Below are 23,037 nucleotides of genomic sequence, written 5' to 3' on the forward strand. Positions count from 1 at the left end.
TTTCATGATATCTGAAGAAGAATCAAATGTTTCCATCAACAAGTTACATGAGATCTGCTAAATGTTATGAATGGAAGTAACACTGAGTACATCTTATATTCCATAAGGTATGTCACTATTTGTTTTAGAAGACTACGATTTATTTGGCATGTTTATGACTACACGTCAAGAAGAGTTTGTTTCCAATTAGGATTTCTGCATACTGTCCCTTGACAAATAATCGCAAGTGATTGTGGTCTAAGAGAAGACATAGACATTTGTAGTGGAGCTTTTTAAAAATTAACAGTGCGAAGCATACATCTATAAGAGTACTCTCATACCTAGGGCTCAGGGAACATTATGGTGGAAGAGAGAGCAGAAAGAATATGAGAACCAGAGAATCCTGAAACTTCCTGTGAGACTGTGTCAGAAGTTACACCCTAAAAGTCTCAACAACGTGACTCCTTAAACATGAGATAAACAAGGACAATAGATGAATGTGGGTTGGGGAAGCCGCATGAGGCCTCAGCCCAACAAAGAACTACAGGCAACTCCTGACTGATGGCAGTGGAAGAAATAATTTTCCCTGGGAAATAACGCACCAACTAGCTATCCAATACCAAACTGTCAGTCATGAAAACACCCACACAGGTAACATTATACAGACTGATCAGGTTATATTTAGGAATATATATACATGTACATAAATTGATGTAGCAACAATTAATGAAAAGGGGGTCATGAATTTGAATGAGAGCAAGGAGGGGTACATGGGAGGGTTGTGAGAAAGGGAATGAAGGAAATAGTGTAATTATATTATAATCTCAAAAATAAAATACTCAAAAAGAAATCTAAAAATGAAGAAAACTGATTCATCAAGTTAAAAAAAAATTGATCCTTCCTTTTTAAAACTCACTGTGTTCTATACCCACCCCCAAGATCTCACTGAACAATAGCAGGGAAGAGGTTTTCACAGAGTGTGAAAATTTCTGGAGAGAAAGTGTACAACGAAGTTTTGACTTGGGTGGAGAAAACAGCTCCTTCTGGTAATTTCACGAATGAATGAATCAAAGGGAGAAAAGTAGAGTATGTCTGCCATGCTGATTCGTGACATGGAACATCAGTAATAAAAGTTAATTTTTCTTCTAAAGGGATCTACACTCTTCAGTCCTTTGTGGCAGATGGAAGCTGTGTGAGCCAGGAGTCCAGAACAGGTGCGATGACAGTATTCACTAGGTAGGAGGAAGTAAATGACTACCAGAGGGAAAATATGTGATCTCAGCCTGGTTATTCTTGAGTCTTCATCTACTGAAACACCCTGTCAAGCAGACCAGGATGATAAGCAAAAAAGAACAACAGGTACACAAGAGATTTATTGATTGACTGATACTGTTCTTCAGAGCACAAAGTCAGGGAGTAGCATATACTAGACAAGAACTTCACCTATGAGTGGCATCTCCAATCCCACATTAAATTTTAAAAGCAGCTTCCCCATGACTGCATTTGGAACCATGCCTCAGTGTTGTGACTATGGTAAAACATCATCTCTCCTTCCAGACATGAAAATATTGAATCCCCAGGGTTGAGTGGTCTCAATAAAATCATGATACAAATGATCAGAACTAGAACTCAAGCAAAGGGGACGTCATCTTAACAGGGATGTCTCATAACTAAAGATGAAAAGAGAAAGATAACTGGATAGGTGGAACTAAATAGCAACATGGAAAATACAATCCATGAATCTGTAGTATTTAGGATGTAATGTTCAAAGGCATCCTCCTCTCTGGAAGCATTGAATTGTTCGCTGTTTGTGCTGGTTAAAGGTTATGGGAACCTTCAACTCCAGTTCAGACCAGACCTTCTTTTTAGTGGGCTTCTCAGATTGGCCTCACCTGGAGCTAGTCTTTTTTGTCATCATTTCAATTTGCTACTCCTTAACTCTCTTCGGCAACACTTCCATCATTGCTCTGTCACGACTGGACATTCGACTGCAAACACCCATGTACTTCTTCCTCTCCCACCTCTCCTTCCTGGACCTCTGCTACACCACCAGCACTGTGCCCCAGCTCCTCATCAACCTTCATGGACTTGACAGGACCATCAGCTATGGAAGGTGTGTGGCCCAGCTCCTTATTTTTCTTGCTCTGGCTTCCACGGAGTGTGTGCTCTTGGGGGTGATGGCCTTTGACCGCTATGCTGCCGTGTGCCGTCCACTGCACTACACAACCATCATGCACCCTCAGCTATGTCAGGCACTGGCCATCTCCTCCTGGGTAGGGGGCCTTGTGAATTCTCTGATCCAGACAGGCCTCATGATGGCCATGCCTCTCTGTGGCCATCGACTGAATCACTTCTTCTGTGAGATGCCCATATTCCTAAAGTTGGCTTGTGAGGAAACAAAAGGAACAGAGGCCAAGATGTTTGTGGCTCGAACAATAATCTTAGTCTTCCCTGCAACACTCATCCTGGGTTCCTATGCTCACATTGCCAGGGCAGTGCTGAAGGTGAAATCAAAAGCTGGGCGCAGAAAAGCTTTTGGAACTTGTGGATCCCACATGCTTGTGGTGTCTCTGTTTTATGGTCAGCCATCTATACATACCTTCAACCCACTCACACATATTCAGAGAGTGATGGAAAGTTTGTTGCCCTTTTTTATACTATTATCACACCTATGCTCAACCCTCTGATTTATACCCTGAGGAACAAGGATGTGAAGGGGGCTCTGTGGAAGGTGCTAGGAAAAGGCACAGACTCCGGGTAAGATGGGGAAGAAAGACCAGCTCATTTTTCTATTAGAACTTTCATAGTCTGTTCTAGAACCATTGGTCACTAGTAAACAGCCTTCAGTAGACCTCAGAGTTTTAGTGTCTTCCTATTGGAGAGGTTGGGGATCTCTTGAGGCTCTTTCTATGTCAGTGTCAGAGAATGAAAGTTGCCTTATATCACAACATTGTAAAGAAGGCTTGGGAAGATGGTATGTTCTAGCTACATGCAGAGAGTATAGGAATCGTGGGCATCTCAGAGTGAGGGAAGGCTCAGGAAATGTGTCATTACCTGATTCCCAATGGGGTGCCGCAGAAAAGGCACCAAGTCTTAATGCAAAGTACATGAGTTCACTGCTATGGCTTTCAGTGGAAAATATGTAAAAGCATTTCATACTCAGAATCTAAAGAATTATCTCTTAATTTGGCCTTCCCTAGATGCTCATTTCTTGAACACAGATAATTTCTTATTACCTGATTGTGACTTTACTGTGTCCCTAAGAGTGTGATAAAAGCATGACAGGAAAGTTACACAAACTCCACCCCAAGCAATGGAAATGTTTCCCTGAGTCAACGAGGATGATCACAAATAAATATAATTTGATTTAATGACAATAATCTATTAGTAACATGTGATCAATGTCTCTGAATGTCAGCTACTTTTTTTCATTGTTATGACCAAATGATCAGAAAACTTGAAGTAAAGATTCATTTTGCACATGGCTTCAGGAGGTTCAGTCTGTCATGACCGGGAGGACATAAACAAGCAAAGCAGCTTCACATCATGGTCAGGCAGGAAGCAGAGAGGGGGAAATACAGGAACTCTGCTGGCTTCCTCCTGTTTCCCTTTAATTCTCTCCAACCCGCCAAGTCCATGGACCTTGTCACACTCATTCTCCCAGGTAGATGTATTCACAGAAACATCCAAAGATGTGTCTCAAAATTGATTCTTTCATGATTCAAGATCTAGTCAAGTTGTCAAAGAAGATGGACCATTATAGGTCTACCCATGGTCGGCTTGACACCCAAGCACATATTCAGTCTGCCTCCAGGAGTCCCATTAATCTTAACAATCCTAGAATTGTTGAAAAGGTCAAGTTAAAATTCTCCTGTGAGACTCAAAGCAAACTCTTGGCTATGAGCCATTGTAAAATTGAAAAAGTATTTATAGCTGGGCAGTGATGGCACATGCCTTTAATTGACAGGAGGCAGACACAGGCAGATCTGTCTGAGTTCGTAGCCACCCTGGTCTACACAGTGAGTTTCAGGATAGCCACAAGCTATACAGAGAAACTCTGTCTCAAAAATATTTTATATACTTCCAACATACAATAACAAATAATGAATATTCTTGTTCCAAAATGGAGATATGGGAGCATAGAAAGGAGATGGGACCAAAGCAAGACTAAAAACCTGAAGATCACACATTAAAACCTATAGCTCAGTGTGTCAGCATCCAGGTCACATAATGGCATGATTCAAATTCTAATGTGCATGGATTTTGACAATAGATACTTAAAATTCCCTCTGGGATAAAGTTTCTTTTTAGTTTTAATTTTTCTAGCTCTCCTTTGCCACCTCACACAGAAGCAGCCTCTAGTCTGACATCTTACCCTGAAGTCTTCCTCTTAATGAATTTTTACCACATCCAGGCATCTGCATACATTTTTATTAATCCTCAAACAGCCTTATAGGTTAGGCACATAATCACCTCCCTGATGGAGAAAATAAGTCTTAAATATGTAAGAAAGATTGTCAGGATTAAAAAAAAAAAACTTGTAATCTACAGCTGTTTTCCTACATTGTATTATGATTCCTTAAGTGTTTACAGATAATTTTGATTTTTAAAATTTTAACTCATGGAAGGGACGTTGGGTGGGAAGAATTCACCCATGAGCCACTTGGCATTTCAAGGCCTAGCAGGGTGTGGAGGACAAACACAGCTCTACCCCAGGGATAGAAAGCTAGAATTCACCCACAAGCCCGCCAGGCACCTCTGGGACAGGGCAGTCAGTCACCATTATGATGAATACAGAGTAGCAAAATGGGAGAGGGGAAAAGGCAGCATGGTTCATGTGCTAGGAAGAGAGGCAGATCTCAAGAGTCAGTGAAGAATGAGCCGAGGTAGACACCCAGGGACATGGAGATGTCTAATTCTGGACTGCTACCAAGGGCCATGGAGTTTGTCCTCCACAGTAGTCCATGGCCCAGATACAGCTGTGGAAGTCTATGTTGATGTCCATAGTTGCTGTTATTATCGAGGGCCCTGTGGACATGTGGAGTCTGGGCTAGTACCTGTGACCATGTTGATGTCTGGGTCAGTGGCCCTGCCTCAGCCAGGGTCTGCATTGATGTCTGAAGATGCTGTTGCCATCAAAGGCCATATGGATGCCCAGAATCTGGGTCCACACCTGAGACCATGTGGGGGTTCAAGGGCCATGTTGCCATTAGGTCCACGCCAATCTTAGTGACCAGCACTGCATGGTCATATCTGGCTTGGGCTGCTGCCAAGGACCATGTCTGGTTCCAAGGTCCAACCACAGCTGCACTCTGTAATGATGTCCATGGCCCATCACAGTGCCACTGAGGGCCACAGGGATATCAATGGCCTGGACTACCACCTAGGGCCAGGCTACTGGGCCTATACAGATCTGAGTAGCCTGCACTACCACTCAGGGCCATGGGGTCCTCCAGGCCAGGAATCATGTCTGAGTCTGTAGCCCAGCCACAGGGCAACAATAGGATACCCAAGAGGTGTCCAGTGAGAGCCCAGTATCAAGGGTGCAGCAGAAGCCAGAGGGCTCAAACCAGACCAATGACTTACTGCAATGAACACTTGCAAGTGAAGATGTGTGGATGAAAGGGTTTACTGTGTGGCTCACTGGGCCACACTACAGCTTCCACAGAGAGAATTTTTTACTTGTTTTTTTGTTTGTTTGTTTGTTTGCTTTGGTTTTGTGTTTTGGTTTTTCTGTTTTACTTGTAAATTTTGATTCATGGGTTGTTGCAGGGGCAGAGGGAAGAACTGAGGGGAGAGGGAGATGAATGGGATCAGGATGCATGATGTGCAATCCATAAAGAATCAATGAAAAGTTTTTTTAAAAAGTAGTTCAGCTTGCTGGACAGCAGTGACACACGTCTTTGACCCCAGCACTTGGAAGGCAGAGCCAGGAAGATCTCTATGAGTTCAAGGCCACCCTGGTCTACAGAGCGAGATCCAGGACAGCACTGAAACTACATAGAGAAACCCTGTCTCAAAAAACAAAGAACAAAAACAAAAACAAAAAAAAGTTCAGCTGATTAGATATATGTGAAGCATTATTTTAGATGCAAATATATACTTTTTATATTAATTACATACCAGAAATTATGGTTGTAAAATTTAGGTACTTGGTAGAAATATTAAAGTTTTTGAAAAAAAAATCTTAAAAAAAATTAACTCCCTACACTGAGTAGAATCATGTTAATTTTTCAGTACATAAACTGGAATATATTGATGAAATATTGTTTTTGAGTTTGTTATTGATAAACCCAGACAATGGAAAAATATAAATGTGAAGTTTGTGGGTTTTGTTTTTTGTTTTGTGTGTGAACCTAATACAATCTGGGAAGAGAAAACATCAATTGAAGAATTGGCTCCATCATACTGGCCTGTAGGAAAGTCTGTGGGGGCATTATCTGGATTGGTGATTGATGTGGGGGTGCCCAGCACCGTGGGCAGTGCACTGGTCCCCCAGGCAGGTGGACCTGAATAAGATAAAAAGCAAACTAAGCAAAACATAGGAAGCAAGCCAGTAAGTGGCATCCCTCCATGGCATCTAACTCAGTTCTTGCCTCCAGATTCCTGCCTTGAGTTCCTGAGCTGACTTCTCTCAGTGTTGGACTATAACATAGGAGTTGTAAGATCAAATAAACCCTTTTCTTCCTAAGTGGATTTTGACCATGGTGCTTTACCACAGATATTGAAAGTAACCTAGGACGATAGTGTTATTTGTGCGTGAAAGAGATATAAAACAGACTTTCCTTAAGGAAACAGTTAGGTCAATGATGCATATAAACCAGACTGTGAGAAAATATGAGGTGTGGTCAACACAATACTCTTCAAATGGAACTGGCATTTGGCCTGATTGGTCAAGGACATAAAGAAAGGAGATGATCTTCATTTACCATGCTCTCCTATTCCTTGTTTTCCCTCTCTGTTCTTGATCCAGCTGGGAACTCCCGCTCCCACAGGCTCTCTTTCCCTCGACCCTCGCCCTTCATTACTCCCACTCATGTCCAGGTTGTTCATGTAGATCTCAGCCATTTCTCCATCATTGGACGATCCCCATGTCTTTCTTGGTGTCCTGTTTTCCAGGTAGCCTCCCTGGTGATGTGAGTAGCAGTCCAGTCATCCTTGTTCCACATCTAGTATTCTCCTATGAGTGAGTACATACCATATTTGTCTTTCTGAGTCTGGGCTATCTCACTCAGGATGATTTTTCTAGATCCATCCATTTGCCTGCAAACCTCATGATGTCATTGTTTTTCTCTGCTGAGTAGTATTCCATTGTGTATATGTGCCACAATTTATTTATCCATTCTTCAGTTGAAGGGCATCTAGGTTGTTTCCAGGTTTGGGCTATTACAAACAATGCTGATATGAACATAGCTGAGCAAGTGCTCTTGTGGTATGATTGAGCATTTCTTGGGTATATGCCCAAGAGTGGTATAGCATGAGAAAAGGAAGAAACAAAGTGCTAGAGAGGCCCACAGAAATCCACAAAGATACCCCCACAATAGACTGCTGGAAATGGTCGAGAGACAGCCGGAACTGACCTACTCTGGTGATGGGATGGCCAAACACCCTAATAGTCGTGCCAGAAACCCCATCCAAGGACTGAGGGATCTGGATGCAGAGATCCATGGCTAGGTACCGGGTGGAGCTCCAGGAGTCTAATTAGTGAGAAAGAGGAGGGTTTATATGAGCGAGAATTGTTGAAACCAAGGTTGGATAAAGCACAGGAACAAATAGCCAAATGAATGGAAATACATGAACTATGAACCAAAGGCTGAGGGCCCCCAACTGGATCAGGCCCTCTGAATAGGTGAGACAGTTGATTGGCTTCATCTGTTTGGGAGGCATTTAGGCAGTGGTACCGGGTCCTGTGCTCATTGCATGAGTTGGCTGTTTGAAACCTGGGGCTTATGCAGAGACGCTTGGCTCAGTCTGGGAGGAGGGGACTGGACCTGCCTGGACTGAGTCTACCAGGTTGATCTCAGTCCTCGGGGGAGGCTTTGCCCTGGAGGAGGTGGAAATGAGGGGTGGGCTGGGGGGAAGGGGAGGGGGACAGGAGGGGGAAGAACAAGGGAATCCGTGGCTGATATGTAGAACTGAATGGTATTGTAAAATAAAATAAAAGGAATAAATAAATAAATAAATAAATAAATAAATAAATAAATAAATAAATAAACAAACAAAAAAGAAAAGAAAGGAGATGAAGGTAAATGCAGTCTGAGGAATCTCAGAGGGTAAATTGATAAAGAGAAAAAGTCATATTATGGGGATACTCAATAAAATTTGATTGGCAGTGTGTTGGGAATATAGAGAACTGAAGATTGCATTTGACGTCTTACAGAGCCCATCCACGAGTTGTAATTGCCACACTGGGACTCAGACATCTCCAAGGCCATCCTTGACAAACAATTTTTCTTTGCTGCTACTGAGGAGTCTTTGACAATTTCCCCAGGGCATGTGTGATGCACTAAGCTAAGAGGAGGTTTGATAATACTCCAGCTTCTTCCTTGTCTCTCTGGTAAGGGAGGCTACAGGGTACATTGGGAAGACACTGCCATCCCTTAGGTTATGAGCACCAGTGAGAAAACTCTTCCCTGGAAAGGGAGTCATGAATAATCATTAAAAGTAAGTAAGTTCTCCAGACAAGAGCTCTCATGCAAGGCCAGCATCCTACAAAATATATCAGTTCTCCCTAGAACATCTCTAGATGCAGATGAATCACACATCATTTCGAAACCAAGAAAATTGAAGATGGTAATGCAATGCTTTCTGTTCCTGGAACTCTGAGTGAGTACTGACTGGTTGAGTTACACCAGCCTCACAATTTAAAACCAGAATCAAGAATTATTCCATTATATAATAAACACAGGATTTCACTCTGCTGGTTACCTAGATTGAGGATAGAGAAATGTTAAATTAAAACAAGAACATATAATCACTAATCATCTTTCTCTAGGACCCATTCACCTACTCACTAGTTTGATTACTCACAACATTTAAAAAATATTTTCAAAGTTAGAAGAAAAGAATTAGGAGTGTGGTCAACAGCAATTGAAGTGAAATCAAGGAAGACTTGTTGGAAGATTAGAGAACAACAGGGAGTTGACCTTAGAAAAATTTGACATTTTGTATCAGAAGTCACTGTTAAAACAATCAACTCAATGGAGTTATTGTCTACAAAACTGTCTGGACCCAAACCTTGGTTATCTGGTATTATACCAGAAAATTTTGTGTACTGGGCTCACACAGGAAGCTCATTTCGCCCAGTCCCTGAGCCAGTGTGAAAAAGGTCAAATTTAGTCTGAAAGATGAGATAAGTGACTAGGTGTGACATATGGCATCTGCCAGAGGCCCATCATTGGATTCAGGTGAGGAGTAGTTCACAGGTGTTCTTAAAAGATGCAAAAGGCTCCCAAGGATTTTCTTTTCATGATTTCAGAACGTGTATATAATCAAGAAGGCCCCAGTTACCAGAATCAATGAAAGAGTGGGGGAAAAAACTCTGTGAGTGGCTGGTAAGGTGTCATAACTGCAGGAACTGGTACCTGAGTAACAGATACATGAACAGTGTGCAGACAGGGGAGCTGTGAACTGATGGCATCAGTCTCAAGATCAATGGGACACTTCAGGTGAACATAGGTATTGTGGTTGGGCCGGTCAGCATGCCCTCTGCAGGACTCTGGGGATTGGAAAGCAGTACAAATCTCCTAAGGTGGATCACATAAGCAGCCACTTGTGTCAAGATCTTGCTTGTACAGAAGGAAGGCAATGGAGAATGGGGTGGGAAAGTCTTCACCTTGGAACTCCTGAGCATTGGGAATCTCACCTTGTACACTAGGTTTCCAAGTAAAAGAACAGCTCTCAAGGAAATAGGATATTGTCACGGCACAATTTTTAAGCAATACTGGAATTGCTGCAAGAAATCATGTTCCCCTAAGGAACCGCTAAAGAACTAGGTAAGAGAGTATTTTAGAGAAAAGGACCTATAGAGGACTTTCATGTACCAGTCATTATTCTAGGCACCAAAAGTAAAAGGCTGAATGGCATAGGTCACCTTATGGATCTAATTTCAGACATGGTGACTACATTTAATTACATTTTTCCAGAACTGATGGCATGAGGTAGAGTGAAAATAAGTAAAGGATTTTAACCAGAAAATGTAGAAATGATAGTGTGAGGAGTTAGAAACGTAATTATCCATAAACATCTCAGGAGCAACTGAAGGACATAGCGGGGAGAGACATAAAAGGCTGAAGAAATGCACACGGGTTTCATAGAAAAAGCCCTGGGTTAAGAATGTGTACAGGTGTGTGGGGTGCACCCTATGATGTACCTGTGGAAAAATGAATTTCAGGTTCAGTTCTAACCAAAGCAACCACAGCTCTGTATTCTTTTTTTTTTTTTTTTAATCTAGCCTCAGCTTGCTTTTGGTAAAAAGTCATTGTTAAGTCACCACTTCTGGTTTTTATTTACCTTTTGGTCAATATATCCAGGTCATTTTTGTTTTCTTCTTTTTAAGTACATGACTTAAAAGCTTTCAATTTAATCACTTCCATCTCTTTTTGTACAGCTGAAAACTTGTAGTTAAAGTAAATTCTGCCTTATGTCTGTGGTAGCCACTTAATGGTCTACAGCGTCTTCTTTACTTATGTTGAGATCCTTTGCAATTCCAGCACCTTTCACATAACTGGTCTGATTGTGTACTTCAAGTATATTAAGCTGTCTACATATCATTAGAAACATCATTGATAGGATGGAGACAATTACAATCCTCATTGTTACTAACTGAGAAGGAGTATGAAAGTGTTAATTCTTTCCTATTTCAAGGAAACAATTATTTTTGGGATTTTTATTGTACCAGGCATGGTGCCATAAGTGTAATGTACCCATTAACAAGTTCAACATTGGTTGAGAGCCCATTTCCACCAAGCAATGAACTAGGAAATGAGTGAATAATGGAAAAGACCCCAACATATGACACTTAAAGCCTAGCTGTGTAGACAGACCACTGGAAGAAGTACATGCTGCCATTTTTTTCTCATTTCAGAATGTTTCACAGCACTTAATCCCCATCAAAATCCTGTAAAATATACAAGATTTATACTTATGTGAAGCAAGCCTCCAGAACAGGTGATAAAGTCCGTATGTAGTGGTGTGCCTGGGACGGTACTCAACTGTCATTGTCATTCAAAACCATCTTTGATGTCCTGGTTACCTATGTGTATATTCATGCTTTGTTTCACAGTTCACCTTTTGTTTACATTTCCCACAGAGGCTTCAAACATGGTAGTCAAATATCCAGCTAGGGCACTGGAGATGACTCCCAGTAGAGTAGGCTCAGTGAAAAGAATAATGTCTTCATTTCCCAAAACTGCTTGTGTGGAGCACAGGTGAAGGTTCTGTGGATTGCTAACATCTTTTTCTGCTTTCCTTGATCCTATTCAGATTTTTTAAAATTATGATAATGTCCACTTATAAGGGAGTTACTTTTATTCACAGCGTGTTAATATAGTTTTTTAAAGTGCATTCATGTTTAATTCTCCAAGTTGCTGAAAGAAACTGATTTTAGTGACATTAGGGAGGAGAGTAAAATGTTTCACTCAAGTTATTTAATATCTACTACATGCCATAAGTGAAATTAGAATTAATTTAATGCCTCTTGTATACATTACCCTTTTTTCTGTGTTCCTCAGTGCCTAGGAGCATCTCAGCTTACAAGAGGACAGAGAAGAGTAAAATAACTTAGTGAGTTCATTATAAGCATCATTGGTGGAGCTGAGACAGTCAAAATCCTTGTGCTACTAACTGAAAACCAGTCTCAAAGTACAGATAGAAACCATACAAAGAAATTTTGGCTTGAGAGGAGAAGAAAACTTTTCCTGAGAAGTTCAGACATGGTTTTAATCCAGTGGGATGAGGGTGGGCACATGGCGATAGGCATGGTGATACATGGGAAGCCACATACTTCTCAAAAGCTCTTTTGTTTCCCTGCAGGGACAGGTGTGTGCTCTTCTCGGGTCTTATGACAGACACCTGCTGACTTGAGTGAGTCTCCTGTGAGTGCCATATGGATCACGTACACTCAGCAAAGGAAAGCAGATAAGCACTGGGGAAGCAGATTTGTGGTCTTAGCCTGGTTAATACTGGATCTTCAGGTATTTACAGAATTCTGCCTCATAAACCATGATGAGGAAGAAATGAGAGCAGCACTAATGCTTTGTAATTTCATGTTATCCATGTATTTATTTTAATTGTCTTGGGTGCTGGGGTTGAATATAGGATCTTACACATGCTAGAAAACATCTTTATCAGTCATCTGTATCACAAACCCTAAAATAAATATCTACATTTTCGTTATTCTTTGAGAATTTCATACACTGTACTCTCAACATGTTCACACCTCCCCTAAACCTTCCATAACCACCTTCGCTACCTTCCATCCAACTTTGAGACTTCTTTTTCCTTTTTTTCCTTTCCCCCATCCAGTCCAGTTTGTGTTTTTCATCTAGTCTTGAGAGAGGGGATTGCCCTGGTGTGTGGTCAACCTAATAGTGGTCACACCATTATATAAAACTGATTCTCCCACTCACAGCAGCTTTCAAATGCCAACAGTAGATTTTTGTAATGCAGTTTCCAAGTGACTGCATTTGGATCTGCATCTCAGTGCTGTCAGGGAAGCAATATAGAATTTCTACCTCAGACAAAGAAGCATTGAACCCAAAGGACTGAGTTATCTGGAAACATCCAGACAGCTAGGTTGGAGTTCTAGCAACACCTTGAACTAGAGCTTTCCTATATGAAGAACAGAAGAGAAAGAAGACTGGACCGATGGGATGGAATAGCGAATTAGAAGATGACAAGCTTGATTTTTGAGTACTTGTAGAATACTGGAAGTCGTGTTTTAATCCATACTCCTTATAGGAAATAGTGAGTTGAGTTTTAGTATTTGTGCATTTGAAAGGCTATGGGAAACTACAACTCTAGTTCACCAGAGAGTTTCATTTTGGTGGGTTTCTCAGATTGGCCTCAACTACAAGTCTTCTTTTTTGTCACTATTTTGATTTTCTACTCCCTGACTATCTTTGGCAACACAACCATCATTGCTCTTGCAAGACTGGACCTTCGACTACACACTCCCATGTACTTTTTCCTCTCCAATCTCTCCTTCCTGGACCTCTGCTACACCACCAGCACCGTGCCCCAGCTCCTGATCAACCTTCATGGACTTGACAGGACCATCAGCTATGGTGGGTGTGTGGCCCAACTGTACATATTTCTCGCTCTGGGCTCCACTGAGTGTTTGATCCTGGTGGTCATGGCCTTTGACCGCTATGCTGCTGTGTGTCGTCCCCTGCACTACACGACCATCATGCACCCCCTTCTCTGCCAGGCATTGGCGATTATCTCCTGGATGGGAGGCCTCGTGAACTCTCTGATCCAGATAAGCCTCATGGTGACCATGCCCCTCTGTGGCCGTCGACTGAACCACTTCTTCTGTGAGATGCCTGTGTTCCTCAAGTTGGCCTGTGAAGACACTGAAGGGACAGAGGCCAAGATGTTTGTGGCCAGAGTGGTAATTGTTGCAGTTCCAGCTGTGCTCATCCTGGGCTCCTATGCACAGATTGCCAGGGCAGTGCTGAAGGTCAAGTCAACAGCTGGGCGCAGAAAGGCTTTTGGAACTTGTGGGTCCCATCTCCTGGTGGTTTTTCTGTTTTATGGTTCAGCCATTTACACATACTTACAACCCAAGGGCAGCTATTCAGAGAGTGATGGGAAGTTTGTTGCCCTTTTTTATACTATCATCACCCCCATGCTCAACCCTCTGATTTATACCCTGAGGAACAAGGATGTGAAGGGGGCTCTGTGGAAGGTGCTAGGAAAAGGCACAGACTCCGGGTAAGATGGGGAAGAAGGACCAGCTCATTTTTCTATTAGAACTTTCATAGTCTGTTCTAGAACCATTGGTCACTAGTAAACAGCCTTCAGTAGACCTCAGAGTTTTAGTGTCTTCCTATTGGAGAGGTTGGGGATCTCTTGAGGCTCTTTCTATGTCAGTGTCAGAGAATGAAAGTTGCCTTATATCACAACATTGTAAAGAAGGCTTGGGAAGATGGTATGTTCTAGCTACATGCAGAGAGTATAGGAATTGTGGGCATCTCAGAGTGAGGAAAGGCTCAGGAAATGTGTCATTACCTGATTCCCAACAGGTGCCCCAGACGAGGCATCAAGTCTTAATGCAAAGTACATAAGTTCACTGCTATGGCTTTCAGTGGAAAATATAAAAAAGCATTTCATACTCAGGATCTAAAGATCTCTTGATTTGGCCTTCCCTAGCTACTCATTCCTTGAGCATGGATAATTTCCTGGATTTTTTTTATTTTTGCATCATTCCATTTTATTTATATAACAGCTATTCAGAAATGCCTTTCCTCTATTTTAATATATTACATGTTCAAGCAGACAGCTATTGTTTTCTTGTCATAGGGACAAGGATCTTATACACATTATTTTGTTACATTTGTGGAGTTATTTATATTTTCACAGTATTTTCAGCAGGTAGGTCTTAAAGACAATAGAATAGATTACCAAAAAATAGCTTAGTGAGGCTGTCACAACCACGCCTCCAAACTGAAGCAACTAGATTTTAATAAGATATTGTATAAGAGAGTTAAGAGTCTATGTAATTTCTCCATTGTCAGTTGTGATGCTGTTTTTGTTCTTTAAAAACAGGTTTTTCTTTTTGGTATTTTTTTTAATTAAGAAAAAATTTCATTCATTTTACACACCAATCAAAGGTTCTCCTCTCCCCACTCCTCCTAGCTTCCCCATCCCAATAACCACCCACTCTCCCTCACAAGAAAGCAAGACCTCCCATGGGGAGGCACAATAGATAATTTTTCATTACCTGATTGTAACTTCACTGTGTCCCTAAGAGTGTGATAAAAGCATGACAGGAAATTTACACAAACTCCACCCCAAGCAATGGAAATGTTTCCCTGAGTCAACGAGGATGATCACAAATAAATATAATTAGATTTAATGACAATAATCTATTAGTAACATGTGATCAATGTCTCTGTATGTCAGTTACTTTTTTCATTGTTATGATCAAATGATCAGAAAATTTGAAGTAAAGATTCATTTTGCACATGGCTTCAGGAGGGTCAGTCTGTCATGACCGGGAGGACATAAACAAGCAAAGCAGCTTCACATCATGGTCAGGCAGGAAGCAGAGAGGGGGAAATACAGGAACTCTGCTGGCTTCCTCCTGTTTCCCTTTTATTCTCTCCAACCCGCCAAGTCCATGGACCTTGTAACATTCATTCTCCCAGGTAGATGTATTCACAGAAACATCCAAAGATGTGTCTCAAAATTGATTCTTTGATGATTCAAGATCTAATCAAGTTGTCAAAGAAGATGGACCATTATAGGTCTACCCATGGTCGGCTTGACACCCAAGCACATATTCAGTCCATTCAGACTCCTTCAGGAGTCCCATTAATCTTAACAATCCTAGAATTGTTCAAAAGGTCAAGTTAAAATTCTCCTGTGAGACTCAAAGCAAACTCTTGGCTATGAGCCATTGTAAACATTGAAAAAGTATTTATAGCTGGGCAGTGATGGCACATGCCTTTAATCCCAGCACTCTCGGGAGGCAGACACAGACAGATCTCTGTGAGTTCAAAGCCATCCTGGTCTACACAGTGAGTTTCAGGATAGCCACAAGCTATACAGAGAAACTCTGTCTCAAAAACAAAAAGATTTTATACAGTTCTGACATACAATAATAAAGTATGAACATTCTTGTTCCAAAATGGAGATATGGGAGCATAGAAAGGAGATGGGACCAAATCAAGACTGAAAACCTGAAGATCACACATTAAAACCTATAGCTCAGTGTGTCAGCATCCAGGTCATATAATGGCATGATTCAAATTCCAGTGAGCATGGATTTTGACAATGGATGCTTGAAATTTCCCCCTGGGGATAAAGTTTCTTTATTTATTTATTTATATATTTATATATTTTTATTTATTGGTTGGTTGATTGATTGATTGGTTTTTCAAGACAGGGTTTCTCTGTGTAGCTTTGTGCCTTTCCTATAAAGTTTCTTTTTAATTTTTCTAACTCTCCTTTACCACCTCACACAGAAGCAGCCTCTAGTCTGACATCTTACCCTGAAGTCTTCCTCTTGATAAATTTTTCTCATATTCGGGCATCTGCATATATTTTCATTAATCCTCAAACAGCCTTATAGAATAGGTCACAAAATCACCTCCCTGATGGAGAAATTGAGTCTTAAACATGTAAGAAATCTTGTCAGGATTTAAAAAAACTTGCATCTACAGCTATTTTCCAACATTGTGTTATGACTCCTTAAGTGTTTACAAATAATTTTTATTATTAAAAAATTTTTTTTTGGTTTTTCAAGACAGGGTTTTTTTCTGTGTAGCTTTGCACCTTTCCTGGAACTCACTCTGTATTCCAGGCTGGCCTGGAACTCACAGAGATCCGCCTGCCTCTGCCTCCCAAGTGCAGAGATTAAAGGCATGCACCACCACCGCCCGGCTTATTATTAAAATTTTAACTCATTGAACGGACCTTAGATGGGAAGAATTCACCCATGAGCTGCTTGATGTTTCTAGCCAAGGCTGTTTCTTCCCTGGCAGGCTGTGGAGGACAAACACAGCTCTGCCCCAAGGACAGAGACCTAGAATTCACCCACAAGCCTGCCAGGCACCTCTGGGGCAGGGCAGTCAGTCACCATTACGGTGAGTACAGGGTAGCAAAATGGGAGAGACAGACAGACAGACAGACAGACACAGAAAGACAGAGACAGTGACATTGGCAGCACAGGTCATGTGCTGGAAACAGATCTGAAGAGGCAGTGAGGAATGAGCTGATTTAGATGCCCTGCTGGATACCCAGTGATGTGGAGATGTCTGGGTCTGGGCTGATACCAAGGGCCATCACTTAGTCCATGACCGTGATGCAGCTGTGGAAGTCTACGTTGATGTCTATGGTTGCTGTTATTATCGAGGGCCCTGTGGACCTGTGGAGTCTGGGCTAGTACCTGTGACCATGTTGATGTCTGGGTCAGTGGCCCTGCCTCAGCCAGGGTCTGCATTGATGTCTGAGGATGCTGTTGCCATCAAAGGCCATATGGATGCCCAGAATCTGGGTCCACACCTGAGGCTATGTGGTGGTTCAAGGACCACATTGCTGTTGGGTCCACGCCGATCTTAGTGACCAGCACTGCCAACACGGGAACCATGGTGATATCTGGCCTGGGCTGCTTCCAAGGGCCATGTCTGGGTCCATGGTCCAACCACAGCTGGGTTCTATATTGATATACATGTCCCATAGTGTCACTAAGGGCCACAAGGATATCAACGGCCTGGGCCACCACGCAGGTACAGACTACTGTCCGAGGGTTGGTCCTCTGCTGGCCCATGCAGATCTGAGTAGACTGCACTGCCACCCAGAACCATAGTGTTATCCAGGCCAGGAATGATGTCTGGGTCTGTGACCCAGCCACAGCCTCAGTCTGTGTTTTTGTCTGTGGCTCCTATTACCACCGAAAGCAGTAAGGATAGGGCTGCACAGAGCTGGCCCCAGCCCCTAATGGCTAGAGGCCCTGCACCGCTCCCGGGCACCACAGTAGAGATGACCCTGTTGTCAGGGGCACAGGTGAGCTGGCCCAGCGGCGTGAGAGCAGGAGGACCGACCCTGTCCCCAGTCATCTGCCATGTGGTGGCATGGGTGTGGTAACATGCCTTCTCTACCCTCACCCCTTACCACCTGCAGCAGGTGAGAGAGTTGGCCCCAGGGACACTGAGAGTGGGAGAGATGGCCCTACCCATGACCAGCTGTAGCACATGAGAGTGGGCGGGGCACCTTGCCTGGAGACACACTAGAGTTGATCCTGTTGGCAGGTGCACAGGTGAGCCACGCCTGTACGCGTGAGAACAGGAAAGATATCCCTGCCCCTCCCCAGGGTCACAAGAATGGAAGAGCTGGCCTTGCCCCTCACTAAGTTCAGCAATCTGGAGAGCTGACTCTGCACCTCACCTGGGCAAAACTGTATGCTGGCCCTGGTGGTGTGAATGTAGGTGAACCTGACCCAAGGGTATCAGAGCAGGAGAACTGGCCCTGCTCCCCTGCTGTCTGCTGCACTGGGTGATTAGCTGGGGCAGTGCCAGAGAGCTCACCTTGGTGGGGACAATGAGGGAAAGCTGGAGAGATGACCAACCCAGGAGCCCATGCCAACATCCACCTCATCTATGAACTGCTGCTGCATGAGAAGGAGCTCTACCGGCAGATTCAAAGCTGCAGGATCTCCAAGACACAACAATAGGATACCCAAGAGGAGTCCAGTGAGGGCCCAGTATCAGGGGTGCAGCAGAAGCCAGAGGGCTCCAACCAGACCAATGACTTACTGCAATGAACACTTGCAAGTGAAGATGTGTGGACAAAAGGGTTTACTGTGTGGCTCACTGGGCCACACTACAGCTTCCACTGAGAGAATTTTTTACTGGTTTTTGTTTGTTTGGTTGGTTGGTTTGGTTTCGTGCTTTGGTTTTTTTGTTTTACTTTTAAATTTTTTTTTCAGGGGGTTGTTGCAAGGACAGAGGGCAAAAGGGAGGGGAGAGGAAAATGAGGGGGATCAGGATGCACGATTTGAAGTCCATAAAACATCAACAAAAAGATTTTTTAAAGTAGTTCAGCTCATTAGATATATGTAAAAGATTATTTTAGAAGCCAATAAATCCTTTTTAAGATTAATTACATACAAGAAACCGTGGTTGTAAAATTTAAGTACTTGGTGAAATATTGAAGTTTTTGAAAAACTGAAAAAAATTAACTCCCTACATTGAGTAGATTCGTGTTAACTTTTTGGTACATAAACTGGAATATATTGATGAAATGCTGTTTTTGAGTTTGTTATTGATGAAATCAGACAATAGGGAATCATAATTGTGCTGGTTGTGTGTTTTGTTTTCTTTTTTTTGTTTTGTCAATCTGATACAAGCTGAAGTCATCTGGGAAGAGAAAACATCAATTGAAGAATTGGCTTCATCATTTGGCCTGTAGGAAAGTCTGTGGGGGCATTATCTGGATTGGTGGTTGATGTAGGAGGGACCCAGCACTGTGGGCAGTGCCCCGGGCCCCAAGGCAGAGAGATCAAAAGCAAACTAAGCAAAACACGGGAAGTGAGCCAGTAAGTGGCATCCCTCCATGGCCTCTGCTTCAAATCTTTTTTCATTTTTTTATTTTCTCCAAACCCAGGAATTGGGTTGTAGTTATTTCTCCACTTTAACTTTTGCCTATTTTTGAGATTCCTTTTTTCTTTTTTAGTATTAAGAATGTTTCTAGTCATATTACATACTAGCAACAGAGCCCCTCTCCTCCCTCCTCCTGCCTCTCCCCCAGCCTTCTTCCCCAACACCCCCCATCCCCACCTCCTCCAAGGCAAGGCCTCCCAAGGGGAGTCACCCTGTTTCAGTTCTTGCCTCCAGGCTCCTGACTTGAGTTCCTGAGCTGACTTCCCTCAATGTTGGACTATAACTTGGGAGTTGTAAAATCAAATAAACTCTTTTCTGCCTAAGTGGCTTTTGATCACTATGCTTTATGACAGCCATAGGAAGTAACCCAGGGCCATAGTGATACATTATATTTGTGTTCGAGAGAGATAAAAAACAGACTTCCCTTAAGGAAACACTCAGTTAGGTCAATGATGCATATAAACCAGACTGTGAGAAAATATAAGGTGTGGTCAACACAGAACACTTCAAATAGGACTGGGAATTTGGCCTGATTGGTCAAGGACATAAAGAAAGGAGATGAAAGTAAATGCAGTCTGAGGAATCTCAGAGGGTAAATTGATAAAGGAAAAAGTCATATTATGGGGATACTCAATAGAATTCGACTGGCAGTGTGTTGGGAATATAGAGAACTGAAGATTGTATTTGACGTCTTACAGAGCCCATCCACGAGTTGTAATTGCCACACTGGGACTCAGACATCTCCAAGGCCATCCTTGACAAACAATTTTTCTTTGCTGCTACTGAGGAGTCTGACAATTTCCCCAGGGCATGTGTGACGCACTAAGCTAAGAGGAGGTTTGATAATACTCCAGCTTCTTCCTTGTCTCTCTGGTAAGGGAGGCTACAGGGTACATTGGGAAGACACTGCCATCCCTTAGGTTATGAGCACCAGTGAGAAAACTCTTCCCTGGAAAGGGAGTCATGAATAATCATTAAAAGTAAGTAAGTTCTCCAGACAAGAGCTCTCATGCAAGGCCAGCATCCTACAAAATATATCAATTCTCCCTAGAACATCTCTAGGTGCAGATGAATCACACATCATTTCGAAACCAAGAAAATTGAAGATGGTAATGCAATACTTTCTGTTCCTGGAACTCTGAGTGAGTACTGACTGGTTGAGTTACACCAGTCTCACAACTTAAAACCATAATCAAGAAATATTCCATTATGTAATAAACACAGGATTTCACTCTTCTGGTTACCTAGATTGAGGATAGAGAAATGTTAAATTAAAAAATGAACATTCTATTACTAATCATCTTTCTCTAAGATCCATTCACCAACTCACTAGTTTGATTACTCACAACATGTAAAAAAAATATGCTCAAAGTTATTAGGTAGAGAATTAGGAGTGTGGTCAACAGCAATTGAAGTGAAATCAAGGAAGACTTGTGGAAGATTAGAGAACAACAGGGAGTTGATCTTAGGTAGAGTTGACATTTTGTATCAGAAGTCACTGTTAAAACAATCAACTCAATGGAGTCATTGTCTAAAAAAACTGTCTGGACCCAAACCTTGGTTAGTTGGAATTATACTAGAAACTTTATAGTTACATTTGGGATGTTTAAGATAATAAAGATCACCCTAAAACTTCTGGAATTGGAAGACATGCTGTGTAATTCTTAGTGTGGAGGGAATATGATCCAGACCAGAAAAATAACAGTTTGTAGAAGAGTACATGGTAATGGTGGGGGAGGGGGTTAGTAGGACACTTTGGTGACTAGAAAGGTGTGAAAGTAAGTTAATTTCTCAAACAGAAACAAAAGAGTCACACATGCAGACATAAAAGGTGGAAGAGCAGTCAGATCAAAAGTTAAGAATACAGGGTTGAACAATACAGGTGTGGGAAGAAATGTGTGATACAAATTCCTTCTATCATATTCTGAAAATGTCATGCAATTAGTTGACTGCAAGCTGGTCATTCTGGTACAGCCTATAATGTCAACACTTGGAAGGAAAAGGCAGGAGGATATGAGGTCAAGATCTGTCTAGACTATACACTGAGTCCCTATCTATTAAAAGATAGGCTACCTGAAGGATGTAACATAAACACTGATTCTGATGGCTGATCATAAATGTTATTTATAGAACTCATGCATAGGCACACAGATGTGTGCACATGCTCAGACATAAACACACACTTTAACACAGATGACACTGAGTATTATACTTCAGAAAGCAAATGCATAAATGTCAAAATACCTTATGTGTGTCAAGCAGATTAGAAGTAGAGATTCAACCTTTAAAAACGTAGGATCAGAAGAATAAGGAAAGTCACAGCTGTGCAGGAGGACCCAAACCTTCCCAATTGTTCAGTTAATAAAGGAACATTTTTCTAACATCCTGAAGTGTTCAACTCTCAGAATTTGAGAAGAAAGCTTTGACTCTTTGAGAATATCAAATTTTTCTAGGCAGTCTATTTTTATACTTATTTACTTTGAAACTGTCTTCACATTAAGCCACAAAAGTGTATTTTTTTAACAACTAGTAGATGGTTGAAATGAAAGCATTAATAATTATGGCCTTTTCCATTGGCAAACATCATTTCATTTTTTTACTGGATGAAAAATGTATACAATATAAATATAAATTGTTGAAGTATTACTCCACTTGGATATGGGATCCAGTAAAAACTTGAAGGTCATTGTTTTCCTCTATGTGTGGAGGGTAGTCACTTGGAAAAGGCCTATGTCTACATGTGAGAACCCTAACAAGTCTGCCCCATCTTCACCCACATGTACTGGGCTCACACAGGAAGCTCATTGCTGCCCAGACCCTGAGCAAGTATGACAAAGTCAAAGTCAGCCTAAGTGATTAGATATGTGACTAGAAATTATGCCAGAGGCCCATCATTGGATTCAGGTGAGGAGTAGTTTACAGGTGTTCTTAAAAGATGCAAAAGGCTCCAGAGGGACATTCTCTTCATGAATTCAGAACGTGTATATAATCAAGAAGGCCCCAGTTACCAGAGTCAAGAAAAGAATGAAGAAAAACTCTGTGAGTGGCTGGTAAGGTGTCATAACTGCAGGAACTGGTATCTGAGTAACAGATACATGAGCAGTGTGCAGACAGGGGAGCTGTGAACTGATGGCATCAGTCTCAAGATCAATGGGACACTTCAGGTGAACATAGGTATTGTGGTTGGGCCGGTCAGCATGCCCTCTGCAGGACTCTAGGGGTTGGAAAGCAGTACAAATCCCCTAAGGTGGATCACACAAGCAGCCACTTGTGTCAAGATCTTGCTTGTACAGAAGGAAGGCAATGGAGAATGGGGTGGGAAAGTCTTCACCTTTGGAACTCCTGAGCATTGGGAATCTCACCTTCTACACTAGGTTTTCAAGTAAAAGAACAGCTCTCAAGGAAATAGGATATTGTCACAGCCAACTTTTTACGCAATAATGGAATTGCTGTAAGAATTCATGTTCTCCTAAGGCACCAGTAAAGAACTAGTGTAAGAGAGTATTTTAGGGTCAAGGACCTATAGAAAACTTTCATGTACCAGTCATTATTCTAGGCACCAAAAGTAAAAGGCTGAATGGTATAGGTCAACTTATGGATCTAATTTCAGACACGGTGACCACACCGAATTGCACTTTTCCAGAACTGGTTGCATGAGGTAGAGTAAAAATAAGTGAAGGATTTTAACCAGAAAAAAAGTAGAAATGATAGTGTGAGGAATCAGAAATGTAAT

The 23,037-nt window shown here is 42.0% G+C and overlaps 1 protein-coding gene and 1 pseudogene across 1 annotated transcript; both read left to right on the forward strand.

The window, feature by feature from the left end:
- The first annotated feature begins 1,805 nt into the window (after positions 1-1,805).
- LOC114681504 lies at positions 1,806-2,740 on the forward strand (annotated as a pseudogene).
- A 10,242-nt stretch (positions 2,741-12,982) lies between these two features.
- LOC114681500 (olfactory receptor 10-like) lies at positions 12,983-13,918 on the forward strand. Its single transcript, XM_028855014.1, has one exon. It carries the CDS (start codon positions 12,983-12,985, stop codon positions 13,916-13,918), a length of 936 nt encoding a protein of 311 aa, XP_028710847.1.
- Positions 13,919-23,037: the final 9,119 nt, after the last annotated feature.

The sequence above is a fragment of the Peromyscus leucopus genome, chromosome 8b, assembly GCF_004664715.2.
Source record: "Peromyscus leucopus breed LL Stock chromosome 8b, UCI_PerLeu_2.1, whole genome shotgun sequence".
NCBI classification, from domain to species: Eukaryota; Metazoa; Chordata; class Mammalia; order Rodentia; family Cricetidae; genus Peromyscus; species Peromyscus leucopus.

Excerpts from the sequence above, each read along its gene's own strand:
- LOC114681500 (XM_028855014.1), top strand. The coding sequence starts at position 12,983 with ATGGGAAACTACAACTCTAGTTCACCAGAGAGTTTCATTTTGGTGGGT.